The sequence below is a fragment of the Gigantopelta aegis genome, chromosome 10 (genome assembly GCF_016097555.1).
Source record: "Gigantopelta aegis isolate Gae_Host chromosome 10, Gae_host_genome, whole genome shotgun sequence".
Lineage (NCBI taxonomy): Eukaryota > Metazoa > Mollusca > Gastropoda > Neomphalida > Peltospiridae > Gigantopelta > Gigantopelta aegis.
Window position 1 is genome coordinate 48041980 of NC_054708.1, and position 15121 is coordinate 48057100.

At 35.2% G+C, this 15121-nt stretch overlaps 1 protein-coding gene across 3 annotated transcripts in view; it reads left to right on the forward strand.

Moving 5' to 3' along the window:
* Window positions 1–6946: 6946 nt before the first annotated feature.
* The window catches only part of LOC121384499 (choline transporter-like protein 4), a 52571-nt gene continuing 44396 nt past the window's right edge, over window positions 6947–15121 (forward strand). For all 3 annotated transcript variants that reach the window (XR_005959401.1, XR_005959400.1, XM_041514907.1), the window contains exons 1-2: window positions 6947–7201; window positions 14838–14886. Coding sequence is in view for 1 of the 3 variants with exons in the window: in XM_041514907.1 (XP_041370841.1) it covers window positions 7135–7201; window positions 14838–14886 (116 nt within the window). In the remaining 2 variants the exon portion in view is untranslated. The remainder of the gene's footprint in view (window positions 7202–14837; window positions 14887–15121) is intronic.

The window sequence follows — 15121 nt, forward strand, 5'->3', positions numbered from 1 at the left end:
TCACTGTAGAAAGTGTTATGTTCACTGTAAGAAAGCCGGAACTATTTTGCTGCTGGCATTTTAAAAATAAAGGTAAATTGCCAAAAGTTATATAATAAATAGAAAATTTCATGTGTTTTTGTCAAATATGATTTATATCTCATCTCGTGAAGTTTGCAATCATATCACATTCGTCGCGCAAGCGCGACTCGTGAGATATGATAGTATGAAATGTTATAGAATCCATCCACCAATGTTTAAATTAATACAATATTATCTACTTATATTGTAAACAAAATATTGGGAAAATATTTATACAAAATGTTCAAAAGAGGAGAATCTGACACTTTGTCAAATTTTATACAGTTCTACACATATTTTCATATATTCTTCTCTATTTGTTTGATAACACCTTCCATTATGCCTGTAAATTGTGATATATGTATATAAACTCTCATGGTTAATAAAGTATTGAATTTAATTGAAAATGTCACCTATATGCTGTACAGCATTCTACATATGACTGATGAAATGTTCAGGGGGGTGGGGAACAAGCGATTGCAGTGGATCACTAGACTGGTTTTTGTGCCGAATGTTAGATGAATGTGATGTGACAGAAGAACGATGGTACCAGTTAAATTGTCTCAGCCTCTTGAACATGCCACTGGTATCACACAGCAAATTAAGAAACTAATCATTTGATAGTTTATTATGTTACTTGACAAAAAAATGTATTTTCATAACATGGTTATTTTATCCGCGATTCAATGTACTGCATTTATAAAAATATGCTATAAGCAAATATTATATCATTTTGAATACCATGGCCCCATTCCACAATGCGATCTTAGCACTACATCATGCACTTAAGGTGATCTTAGAAATAAGATCGCATGGGGAATGATGCCCAGGAATGTGACATTATGTGACAAATGTACATCTAATAATTTAATTTAAAAAAACCCATTACAATCTGCTTCAAGATAATTATATAGTTATAATTTTTTTATTCTGCTAAAACTTTGCCTAGTACCTACTATTATAGTATGTGGGGTTTTTTGGGTGTTTTTTTTTAAAAATAAATAAATAGTTTATTGCCCCAGAAATATGTTATGATAGTGTCAGGGTTGAGGCCATGAATTCACTACCTTACAAAGTACATAGCAAACAATATACTAATATATAAAAAAGGAGCAGTGACAGTGGAAATAAAAAGAAGATTGAAAGGAGAAAAGTAAAAATGAAATTATAGATATACTTCCAAACTGGCGTCATACTTAAAATTATATATAAAACAAAAGTACTAAGTGTCTCAGTTGTGACCTTCTAGAACTATTAACCAGGATTCCCAATTGTCGTCGAATTCTGTTTATAAACAGTTTTTGTAATATTACTTATATTTTAATGTTACTATTACTGTACATACATTTAAATCAAGCATACGCGATAATACCATTATTCTAGAATTATAATTTAATCTGCATATGTCTGCTGGTACAGATGTATATATACTTATTCACCAAGGTGGTCTATAATAATAGTATAGATTATTTCTGACAATATAAATATAGAGGGTGGGCACATTTATGAGTGGTGGAAATACCATGCCATTGATTTCATTTCATTTCAACATATATTAAGGTTCAAGCACGCTGTCCTGGGGTGTCTGTCCAGGACAGTGGGTTAGTTGTTAGTTGGTTAGTGAGAGAGAAGAGGGTGTAGTTGCCTTGCACCTACCCATTGAGCCCTAAGAACTCGCTCTGGGTTGGAACCGGTACAGGGCTGTGTACCTACCAGCCTGTAGTTGGATGGCTTAACCACTGCAACACTGAGGGCGGTATATATGCCATGTCTTGCCAAAAGATATATTGATGAATCGCAAAATGTGAAATACATGGGTTATTATGTTAACATTGTAAGTGGTAGTTGGCAACACAGTTGACAGCAAATGCAGGCACAGATCCAGGAGGAGGGTGTTAGGGTACATCCCCACCCCGTCGAATTTCGAAGTACCCTGAACAATCCAGTATATAGCAAATGAATATAATTAATTTATCTGAGTTTAGTGAGGGACATGTAATATCATCGATGGCTTGGTATTTTGGGGAAATATTGCCATATATGAAAAAAACATGTTGGTGTACTTTTGAATGTTGCAGGTGATCTTTTTAAACATTGCACCCATTCCTGAATACTGTATGTGCCCTTTTTAAAATGTTTTCCGCCCTTCCTGAAAACATCCTGCGCCCGTCCCTGTAAAGAGCCGTTTAGAACTTGAAAGAACTTTAAAGTGCCTGCCAAACCAGACTAACACTGATCATCAGGGACAGAGGCCGATTTCACTGAACATCGTAAGTTTACGTCTGGTATAAGCAGTTCTACCGATCGTACGTTTACACGTGTTTGGCGTATGTTTCACGCAGAAATTACATCATTACGGAAGCTGGAGTATTTTAAGGACAAAAGAAAATAAAATATGTGTTTTTCTAACTATATTTGTTGAACTATAAGTATAATAGTAATAAGAATTGTGGTTTAGTCGTAGATTTACGTTTACGTGCAAAACTAGGCTTACGATGTTTTGTGAAATTGGGCACTGTCAGTGGCAGCCTGGCCAATAAAACAATGTACGTCTTGCTCAAATGATTTATTTTTCTGATCAGTTGTACACACATGTGCAGTCACGACATATTGAGGGGTACCAAGACGTACACTACAAAGAACTGCTTACTCAAACTATTGTTTGTTAATGATTGGGTGTTTTGTTGTTGCTTACCAAAGTACCGTTGTTGGTTGTTGTTTTGTTTGTTTTTTTGGGGTTTTTTTTTGGGGGGGGGTTGTTGTTGTGGGGTTTTTTTTTTGGGGGGGTAGGGGGTACACATACAGGAAATTATTTTTGTAAAGACTACCATAATTAAAATAACAAAAAACCTTTACCATACTCGTGGTTATAATAATCCAGTATAAACAAAGTGAGTATGGTAAAGGATTTTGTTATTTTAATTAGGATGTAGAACAAAATGTCAATAGTCAATATGTCAACGGACAAAATGTCAAGCATTAAATTAGTATCCAGACACACACAAAAAAGATAATTTAATTTGGATTATACTTTGCAAAAATAAATAATAAAAGTTTATATTGTAAAATTTAATATGTATATATGTATGCGTGTGTGTGTGTGTGTGTGTGTGTGTGTGTGTGTGTGTGGATATAAAAAGATTATACTCAATAAACATCAATGTCACCAATCAAAACACTGTTTGCATACGTTGCAGTAAACGTGTATAGTGATTTTCTCAATGAGGGAACAGCGTGGCTGATCTAAAACAAAATGCCAGTATCTCAGTTTTTTCATTAAAGATATGCTGACTATTAAGGAGTACAACCAACAATAAGGAGAATACTTTAATTATTCATGTTTTGTGGGTTTGTTTTAACTACTAAGATTATTTCACCCCTTAACAACTTCCAATGTAAGAAGCATTTTCAATGATAATGTAATAATTAAAACATTTAAATGCAGTAAAACTTTAATCTCTTGTTGGTCATTACCACTTGTCAGGGTTGACATTTGACATTAATGGTTGATATTTTGTTTTTGACATTTTGACCGTTGACATTTTACCCGTGGACATTTTGTCTTCACCTCATTTGTAATATCGGTATAATATAGTAGAAATAATTTAGTCAGATTAGGGTTAAATCGTTATAACAATACTACACCTATTGGGAATATCTGTAATAATTTTTTATTATAATACATGTATATTTATTAAAGAAAATGAAAAAAAATACTTTCGTTGCTTGTTCATTTCCATTGGAAAACGTGTGAATATTACTGCAGTTTATTTTTGTGTGATAGTAGGCTAGGCTATTTCAACCTCATATTGAATTATATCGAGGAATTCGCTTGGATTGAGATTAAGCCTGCAGAATTAAATGTTGGTCAGACAGTCAATTCATCACATGTCATAACATCTACAGGAAAGGTCAAAACATATTGAGATCACTATAACGACCTCAATTATCGCCATTTCACTATAGTATAGTACACGTCACGACTGGATCTGGCCCCGTGCTTATAAACCTTAAAGTCTAAGACTTTAACGTTATGGCAACGCCATTCAAATAGCATTACGTTAAAGTCTGGACTTTATTAAAAGTCTAGACTTTAAGTTTTATAAGCACGGGCCCTGATAGTAATTATAACTGTCGTATCTCTGGTTATCATAATGACTGTATTTGAGAAATGTACTACCTCTGAAACTAGCACTGCCCTTAACAGTGGAAAAGCGTGCCATTCGCTACACCTGCCTAGCACTCTGACGAACATCTAGTACGCATACGGTAATACCCCCATCACACCACAGCTACGTCAATGAAGATCTCGCTGCGTCCATGAAAAAAAAGCCCAGAACGCAGTGGGAACATCCTTCAGTGTGAAGGGGGTATAACAGATGTTAGTTCAGCATCGGCATCTAATCTGTTCAGTTTTGTGAGATAGACTAGGTCTTAGTTATAACCTATAGTACATTACTTTTGTTCCTTGAATTTACAGTTCGAGAGGACATAAAATTATTTTGAAATATATTGCGCTTTCCAGTGTTTGAATACAGATACAAAGTCCTCCATATTAGAGTCCACGGTCAAAATGGCATCAAATTGTAAAAACGGCCCAATAAAACGATTGTGAATCCCATTTTTAATGGAAATACAAACCTCATTTATTATTATATCACAGTTAGTTCAAGGGCCGCAGCATGTTCTCATTTTAAATATGGAGAACAACGGCCATCTTGGATATGATGATCATAATGGCCTCAAATTGTAAAGAAAATAATATTATTAAATTTAAAGTAATAGATCTAACGAATGGATTGCGCATTCTACTGTTTGTGCACACAGAAGCTTCACGTATGATTTAATCCAAATATTTGTAGAGGTCCAGCCGTTTTCATTTATCAGTTCGGTGGATCACGGCCATCTTGAATTTCAATGTCAAGATACCTTCAAATTACAAAAATAACCTCACCAGATGATTGACAACTCTGTAATGAAAATAGACACATTGTTAATGATTTTAACTTGCATATTAAGTGAGAGTTGGTAATTTCTGATTTCCACATCCCTCTAGCTTCACAGATTTAACTCAATTTGGCATATGTCCCGGTAGATGTCGCTCGAGGACAAAGTTGCTCACAGGAATTTAACTCAATTTGGCATCACGGACTTAGCTTTCCAAACTCTTTTATTACTTGATTTACATGATCGGTTCTCTTAGTTTCTAACCTTGTGTTGTTTTGAATTTGTTCATCTATTATTGATATCTTTTTAGTTCAATTGCAGTATGTTATTTTATTCCTCTGAGGAAGTTTAATGTTTATAAACCAAACGTAATGTCAATTCTAAAACAATGTCGGGGCAAATCGTACATTAAAAAGTTCATACTTGTTTACACCAATCCCAAGTGCATTAAATGAATAACAAGCCATTGTTTATGACTTTGTTGATGCTTGGATCACATAAATATCAACAGAGATACGATTTTTAATTATTGTCGTTTAGAGTTCAAAAGTCCGTTCAATCAGGGCCTTAGTTTTATACAACCGGCAAGCTAAAACGGGATCCATTTCTACAGGTTTAAATGGAATGGCAGTTCTTCATTTATGGATCATCATCTGCCATTCATTTTCATTTTAAGTTATTTTCATGCTTATATCCAATTAAGGTTCAAACACGCTATCCTGGGAACACACCTCAGCTATCTAGGCTGTCTGTCCAGGACAGTGGGTTAGGTGTTAGTGAGAGAGAAGAGGGTGTAGTGGTCTTACACCTACCCAATGGAGTCGTTAAAACTCGCTCTTGGTAGGAGCCGGTACCGGGTTGTGAACCATGTACCTACCGGCCTTATGTCCGATAGCTTAACCACGACACCACCGAGGCTGGTTCGTTTGTCAACTAAACATATTAACGATACAATCCCACAGGTTGACATATTACGGAAAACCACATGGCCACATGCCAGGTATGATACAAATCGTGTATAATGGGTCACACACAGGAGACTCGTCGACCTCTGGGATCTCACTGATTGTTTCAAATGACAGTGACCCATCATGTATAATTATAATCTGTTCTCACTGGTCATAAAACATCTATCCAACCTCTTTCATAGCGTTTTGATCACAGGCCTTTGTCTTTTTATTACTGGGTGTTTTTTTTTCAATGTATGTTATTATCCAGATGGCTATTTTGTTAACAATTCACAGATTCCCAAGCAGAAATGTATCTTTCGTCAAACACTTTACTGCACAACTAATCTCCAGCCAACAGTCTTAAGCTTGGGATTAGGTTCATTTCATACAGACATAAGGGTTTTTTGGGGTTGCTTCATGCATCTTCTTTATTTTGTTACCTTCCTTACAATCGGTTGACGGTGCAGTGGCGGATCCAGAAAACCGATGGGGGGGGGGGGGGGGGGGGGGGAATGATATGAGGCGGATTGCCAATGGAACTTTGGGGGAGGTTTGGAGGGGATCGTAAAATATGAAAATTAATATATAATAAAATTTTAACCGTCGCAAAATTATGGGGCCCTGCCCCCCCCCCCCCCCCCCCCCCCCCCCAGATCCGCCTCTGCGCTGCTATAAATAATATATCGTGATACAGGACACCCATATCGCAATACAACCCATTGTATATATATATTTATAGGTACATACATGCACGTATGTCTGTCATGGTTGAACTTTCGGATGTCAAAACAAGACAGCGGGTCAAAACAAAACCGAATTTAAAAACAAAACAAAAAAAAGAGTCTTTACTATTTTGAAAATAATTGTCAAAAGCATATTGTTAGATTGGGTGTAACGAATCACGTGACGACGTTGTTTTACAGTTTTTATATACAAATCAGTTACACAATATACTGGCCTATTCATTTCAGACAGCGCATAAACAAAATCTGTCGATTTTCGAATTAATCATTTTACATATTGCGTTCAAAATATTCAGACATTGTGAACGCTCGTCTTATATCTGTAGATTTAATCGAGAACAACATTGGTGGAGTATAGCAGAACAGCAGGACCTATATACACTTTGTTAATGTTTGAAGTTACATTAGGCTAGGTTAGTTCATGTGTTTTCATTATGGGCGGTGGAAATAAAATTGAAGATCAAGAAAACGCATCGAATCAAAATGAAGCGAACGAACATGGTAAGTTGAAATTTGTTGATCGTAATAAAGAATACAGTTGATAATAAAGTTACAGGTGTCTAGCGCCAAATCTTGCGCATGAAGTCGTGGAGAAAGTATTTTAAAAATTAGTACCCAGATTAATGTACAACTTACAAAAGCAGTATTTGGCCATATTTACGGCAACAAAGGTTACTTACATAATGTGACAATTCTTATTGTAATGTGGGTTTTTTGGTGTGTGTGTGTGTGTGTGTGTGTGTGTGTGTGTGTGTGTGTGTGTGTGTGTCTGTGTGTGCTTGTTTTTTTTTCTCTCTCACTGTGTGGTCCATAACCATATGTCATACGCCATATAACCGTATTTAAAAAGGGGACAAAATCATTTTAAAAAAATTAACCCGGTAAAAGGTTTGCCACCTAAAATCATATCTACATATATCTAGGATCACAACCTAGGTGGATAACCTTGCCAGGTTGCAGGCAGTTGCTGATAACGTGTAGGTCGTTGTTAAATACGATGGGTTGTTAACTTACCCAATATTTCGAGTCCGATTAGGTGTCGTTTGACAGAATAGTCACTTTAAGTTGACTATAAATGATGGTTTTCCCAAGGAATCATATCGTGCAAACCTTTTTTGATTTTCATTTTATTTCAACTTATTTTCGTGCTTATATCCAATTAAGATTCAGGCACGCTGTCCTGGGTACATACGTCAGCTATATGGACTGTCTGTCAAGGACATTGGGTCAGTTGTTGGTGGTTAGCGAGAGAGAAGAGGGCTTAGTGGTCTTACCCATCGAGTCGTTAAAACTCTGGGTGGAAGCCGGTACCGGGCTGCGTATCTACCAGCCTTATGTCCAATTGCTTAACCACGACACCACCGAGACCGGTTATTTGTTTTATAAAATGTGCTCAACATGACACCCCGGGCCACCAATTGTTTGCGTCAGCACGAAAACTCCCTTATAGAGATAAATATTGGTAGATTAAAAAAAAAATTCTAGCGATTTAAATATCAATTTAAGGATGGCCAATTCAATCAAATAAATTTCACAATTTAAGATGACCGCCATATTGCTCATCATTCAAAATGGCCGCTAAAATGGTTAACTTTTCTAATGTGTTCACCAAACATTTTTCATATCCCCTTAATGTGTTTACCTTGCATATATATTGGCTCACCTCTGTTGCAGATTAATAATCAGATAGAATGTTACTCAAAATGGCCGTCATAAATAGAGAAATAGTATTAGATGTGACATCTAGTATACAAACAAATTCACAAACAAATTCACATAAAAAACCAACACGATACCTAGACTGAGTGTGTTAAAAATATGTCTGCATGTTGAGACTTTTATCGGAAAATAGTTGTTGATGAATATAAATCAAGTGGAAGTTTATCAATTATCTAGTAGTTGTTTCGTAAATTATAATAATGAATTCTTTTTGTGGGATTTCTCTCTCTATTTGTTTTCCGGAAAACTGATCAACTATTCGATTTATAAATTATATAAAAATGTTATGTTTTATCTCCACTTTTTTTTCATGCAAACAAGATATGGGAACTGAAGGGGGAAAGGTTAAACAGGGTATAATATGCTACTTAATAATATACAAACCTATTTTATCACCTATCAGCAGGCTCAGATTGTTTAGCAATATGGAAAGTAAGAATGTTTCTCCACAAATTGCCGTTTCGAGTCTGCAATAGAACCAGGCATCAGATACACTTTGATAAATTAGTAAATAATCAAACACAAAATCGACACCGCCACACCTTGGAGGAATGACCACATGGATGCACTCATCACTGAAATGTGGATCTCCTAAATATACATGTAGTTCACTTCCAAGGTACAGAAAATGGGGGAAGGATTCCTTGAAACAGTTTACCGGTTCCTATTATCGTATGTTTGGTATTAATAGCCAAAACATGAGTTATTTTATGCAGAGATGAGAAATAATCAAAAGTTCTGAATCCCTGCTGGTTTGTTTGTGTTGTTTGAACGAAAGGTGTCGATGGATCCCTGAAAAACACACTACAATGCTAATGGATCAGATCATGGAATAGCCCGAGTACTCTGACTGTAAGAGAGCTAGACGGACATTAGGAAGGTTATACGCTCTCATTACATTCAGATACCAAGCTATGTAATTCTGCTGTCCGGAGTTTGCCGAAGCTTAGCTGAATGTGGGTGCTGTCGGGTCTGTGGAGTCTGTATATTAGTGATTAATATTTAGATTTGTTTTTTACATGAAGGAACTCGAAAATGATCGAAGTAAATGTATTTGATGTCAAACATAGGATTGTTGTGGTATTAAACCAGGAATGCTTTGACTACTCTTTGGTGGGCAGCGATTGAAATAAAATTACATAGTTTGGTCGCTGACTGTAATAAGAGCGTATAACTTTCCAAATGTCCGTCTAGCTCTCTTAAAGTCACAGTATGTCCGTCTAGCTCTCTTAAAGTCACAGTATGTCCGTCTAGCTCTCTTAAAGTCACAGTATGTCCGTCTAGCTCTCTTAAAGTCACAGTATGTCCGTCTAGCTCTCTTAAAGTCACAGTATGTCCGTCTAGCTCTCTTAAAGTCACAGTACTCGGACTAATCATGGAAGTCCATTACAGATCCTCCAAGACGACAGGTGATATGTCAAGTTTATGCTAGTGAGCGGTGGGTGTAGATACAGCATTATTTGGCTACATACAACATTTCGAGAAATGCACATGGGCAACGATTTACTAAACTTGGTGTAGCGAATGCAGAAAGTTGCGAATCATGAAGAATATTACTTTTAAATCTCAACAACCATCTGTAACTACTACAGAAAAAGATGCCAACAATACGGTGATGATTAAATAACAAATCAAATTTGACAAATTAACAGAAAACAACAAAGACAAAAAGGATAATAATTATTTGTTGCAATGTTATTGATTTTGAAGAGAACAAATACTGGATGTGCACTGTATAATATGGAGTGGCTGATCACAAGCTAACCACGGGTTGTTTGTGATGAGCTAGGTGTCAGCAGAATATCGTAAGAGTCTTTGTTAAGAAACAATATCCAGCTTCTTTCCCAGACACCAACATGGCTTTTGCCCAGGGAAATATAATGCAGCATAGTAGCTGCTATATGAGTAGTATGCATAATTCCCATCAATGATCTTACTCCTCCCACTTTCAAATCCTGGCCAGACATGATTGTGGACTACCTTTAGTCACTGCCAGGTACTACCTTTGTTCTCGTTTTTAATGGTTATCGTTCAGAAAAAGATGACAGCTGTACTTGTCCAAAGAACGGCCAGACGAAAGCAATTGTAAATTCTTATTAGAGTTCCCCTACTTTTTTGGAAGAGTATATATTATCGATTTAAGAACATACGTTTGGTTTTTCCTAGTCAACCATGTATTTAGCTAATAATATTGTCATTTGTCCATAACCTGCCATAAACTGCCCATTTTCATTAATAAATACTGTATAACAATACCTTTTTCAGTGTATTTTTTCTATATAATAAGGGATGCTATTAATATTCGGTTTCTGGCGATTTTTCTCCATCGGGTATAGAATCACAAGAATACACGATTCTTCGGGGACGAATTTTGGAATTTTTACATTTTCATTTCATTTTAACTTATTTTCGTGCTTATATCCAATTAAGGTTCAAGCACGTTTTCCTGGGCGCACACCTCAGCTATCTGAGCTGTCTGTCCAGGACAGTGGGATAGTGGTTAGTGCGAGAAACGAAGGTGTAGTGGTCTTACACCTACTCACTGAGTGGTTGAAAACACTCGCTCTGAGTGTGAGCCGGTACCGGGATGCGAACCCAGTGCTTGCCAGACTCATTTCCGATGGCTTAACCACGACACCACCGAGGCCGGTATTTTTACATAATTTGTGCATGTTCATAACTTTGTGATATATGTTTGAAAGCTTGTCCCTGATTGGTTAGTATTAGCTGGTGCTTAGTTAATGTTTGAATGGTGTTAATATTTAAGTTACACCAATGAAATTGCAGCATTAGTATCAACTTGTTGCGGTCACATGTCATTCACAGCAAACGGCTATTTCTATTTTTAATGACACCACCATATTATTAGTATAGGTTTATGATCTTTAATTATGTGGCTTGTGAACCAAATATTTCTGCTCATTATTTTAACGTTTTTTTTTTATTGAATCTTTAGGCTGTAATAAAAAATAATTGTTTAATTATTAGTTCAGTGGGTTTTTTCTTTCTTTCTGAATAACATACTCTTAATATTTTAATACGTCTGCTGCCTGGAATAAAGTTAACCAATTTTGAAATTAAAGTAAAAAGAATTTTTATCCAAGACAAATTTAAAATCATAAAATGTTTAAAATGTATGATACGAGGTCCGATATTCGTCCGGGTTCAGTTTTCGTGCGAATACTAAAAATAACGATATCTCGCACAGTAACGTGTTTCAGATGATTTCTAGCTGTCAAAATAAAATCAGAAAACAATGCATTTGTGTTGAAAACAAAAACAATAATGAAATGGCACTTTTTAAATGTTATGTTAAAATCATCTAGAAACTGAATATTCTGCTGGAGTTGAACATCCACACAGACGGGAAACGTTTCTGAAGTATGACATCCTTGCAATTTGCGTGCATGTCTTCAAATTTAAAGGGACATTCATGAGTTTGTTGCAGTTTTAAAGATGTTATCGACTAAGAGAGACTTTTGACGACTGTAATTACATATCAATCATATTTTTTTGCATAAAATATTAGTGGCTGTATATTAAAGGTATTTCTGATCGTTCTAATATTTGTACTAGGTTAAATTACATTTTATTTCCTAAAAGATTTTTTTTCGTACGTACGAAATTATTTGAAGACAAAATACAGTTTGTGCTTCTTACAAATATTAAGACGACCAGAAACACATTTAATATGCAGACACTGATATTCTAAATAAAAACATATATTTAATATGCAAGTTTAATCGTACAAATGTTTTAATAGTCGGAAATATCTTACAATGCAGCAAACTCAGGAATATCCCTTTAATATCATAAAATGTTTAAAATGTACGATAAGAGGTCAAGTATTCGTCCAGGTTCAATTTTCGTGCGGATACTGAAAATAACAATATCTCGCACAGTAACGTGTTTCAGATGATTTCCATCTATCAAAATAAAATCAGAAAACAATGCATCTTTGTTGACCCCACAAAAAACCCAAAAACAAAACAAAACAAAAACAACAACAATGAAATGGCACTTTTTAAATGTTATGTTAAAATCGTCTAGAAACTGAATATTCTGCTGGAGTTGAACATCCACACAGACGCGAAACGTTTCTAAAGTATTGGTGCTACGGTGACATCCTTGCAACTTGCATAAAATTAAAATATTATAAAATGAAATTCTGTAACGTTACCGGGTATATATAATTATGACTTTTGTATACACGTGTATGATATGAGATAATTCATCAAGACCTGGTTATTTGATTTTTTAAATGCATTTTAACTGTAAATTCCTCACATGTATTAGACCATTACCAACTAAATTTGACTCATAGAGAAACAAAATTGTTAATTTGGTTGTTCTAACCCCCCCCCCCCCCACACACACACACACACACACACCTTCCCCGGAGCCTGAAGGGTGGTGCCCAAATGGGGGGGGGGGGGGGGGCTAAGATCGTCTTCTTCTCTTAATCCATAAATGTCAAGCCTTGACAAATGTATTTTTATTTTTTTTATGGTCATTCTGATACTAGTATTCCCCCGGAATGATGGGTGGGGCCCAAAAGCAAAATATTAAGCCGATTTTTAAAATTATCTTCTCTGCTCCCAAAAATGCTATAATTGAATAGTCTTTTGTTCAAAGATATTAATGCTGATTTGTTCATGATTAGCAGAAAATTGTCCTAATAGATTGGGGTTTTCTTTACATGATGAAATAAGTCTTTTGAAAATATTTTTCATCCAATTCAAATAATTTTTGTCTTTAAACCAGACACATTAGCATACTGGTCTAATAATCTTAAATACTTTTCAAAGATGTAGGGGATCAATCCAAAATATGTGTCATCTGCATATTGAGATGTTACGTATCCTTCAATGTTAATTCTTCTTATTTCTTTGGAATTTCTGTTATTAATATCAGATAATAAAATGTTTTTCATTATGATGGACTCTGAATTTTTACAAAACACTTTTATCCATTATGTTATTGATGTTTTAAAATTAAAAACCTTTAAAGTCTGTTCAGTGAAGCTTCAGGAAACAGAATCAAATCCTTTTGGAAAATCAACCTACAGCAGACCCTAGTCTCAACTCGGAAAACATGGACACTAAGTTTAGTTAATCTACAAACCTGTAACACATTTGGATAAAGTTACAACAGAGTGAAAGAAGAGTCTGTGACATTGAAACAGTGAAATATCCTAGAAAATAGGTCTACTAGAACACGACTCCATTAATGTTATGCATTTTTAAAAATATAAAAAATGCATTTTGTGGTATTAGAAAGAGAAACCAGAAATACTTCAGATGTATACGGAAATGGATAATCTAAACAATAAAATGTAAGTAATGTTATCAGTTATCATAAATGGCCTTAATTTTGAAAAACACCCACCCATCCATCCAATCATCCATCCATTATCCATCCATCAATCCATCCATTCATTCATTCATCCATCCATGCATGCATGCATGCATGCATGCATGCATCCATCCATCCATCCATCCATTCATCCACCACCAATAAATGCATTAACCCGTCGATTCATCGAACCACTCATACATTCATCTACCCATCCACCGATCTATCAGTCAATCCACCGATCTATCAATCAATCCACCAATCTATCAATCAATCCGCCGATATTTCAATCAATACTTGGATACATCCATGCATCTATCTATCCATTCATCCATCCTTGCATCCTTGGATCCTTGCATATATGCATTTATCCACCCACCTACCTGTCAATGTGTCCACCGCTCCCTCGCTCCATTCATGGGTTCTCCTCGGTGGGCCCATTCTCTGATTATTTTCCCCCATCCCAATCAGTGTACCATGGCTGACACATCAAAGGCCATGGTATATGTTGTCCTGTTTATGGTAAATTGCATATAAAAGATCCTTAGCTGCTAAAGGGAAAACAGCAGGATTCCTCTGAGACTATGTCAGAACCACCAAATGTTTGACATCTAATGGCCATTGATTAATACATGCATAGCAATGTACTGTAGTGGTTTCTTTAAACAAAACTAAACGTTAACTTTAATGCAGATGTCATTGTTAGGCATTGTATATAAAACAAATTAGACTGTCATTGTGTTGTTTGTTTTGGTATTGTTTTGTCCAAATTCCAGTTTACAGAGAAGTTTTTCTATATTTCGTTCAGACATAAAATATATAACATTTGACATACCATTTCCACTTAAAAGCTTTATATTACATTTGATTACAGAATCTCTATAACTATTTTAATGGAACAATATGGATGAAAGGTAACTGTTTTTGTTTTTTTGAAAGGTAACTTAGAAAAAGCAGATTGTTATGAGTGACATTAGAGTCTATAGGCGTATTGCTGCTATAAAGCTATTACCGTACTGATATCAATATTTTTGTTATATCCAGCATTTTTATTTTCTTATAGGTAATCCCAAACAGTATGATCCAAACTTCAAAGGTCCATTGAAAGACAGGTAATTTGCAATAGTAGGCGAAGACAATAATAGAAATTATATTAATCACTGTTTTGATTTTTAAAACATTATATATTTTTGTAAATAAGTTGGTGAATAAATTAAATATGTCAGAGAATTTATAATCAGGCTTAAAGCTACTGGCTATTACACATTTGTAACCATTAGATTAAACATTACTTACAATTTCTTACTCAAATTATATTATAAATTTTGGCAAATCCAATTTTAGTTT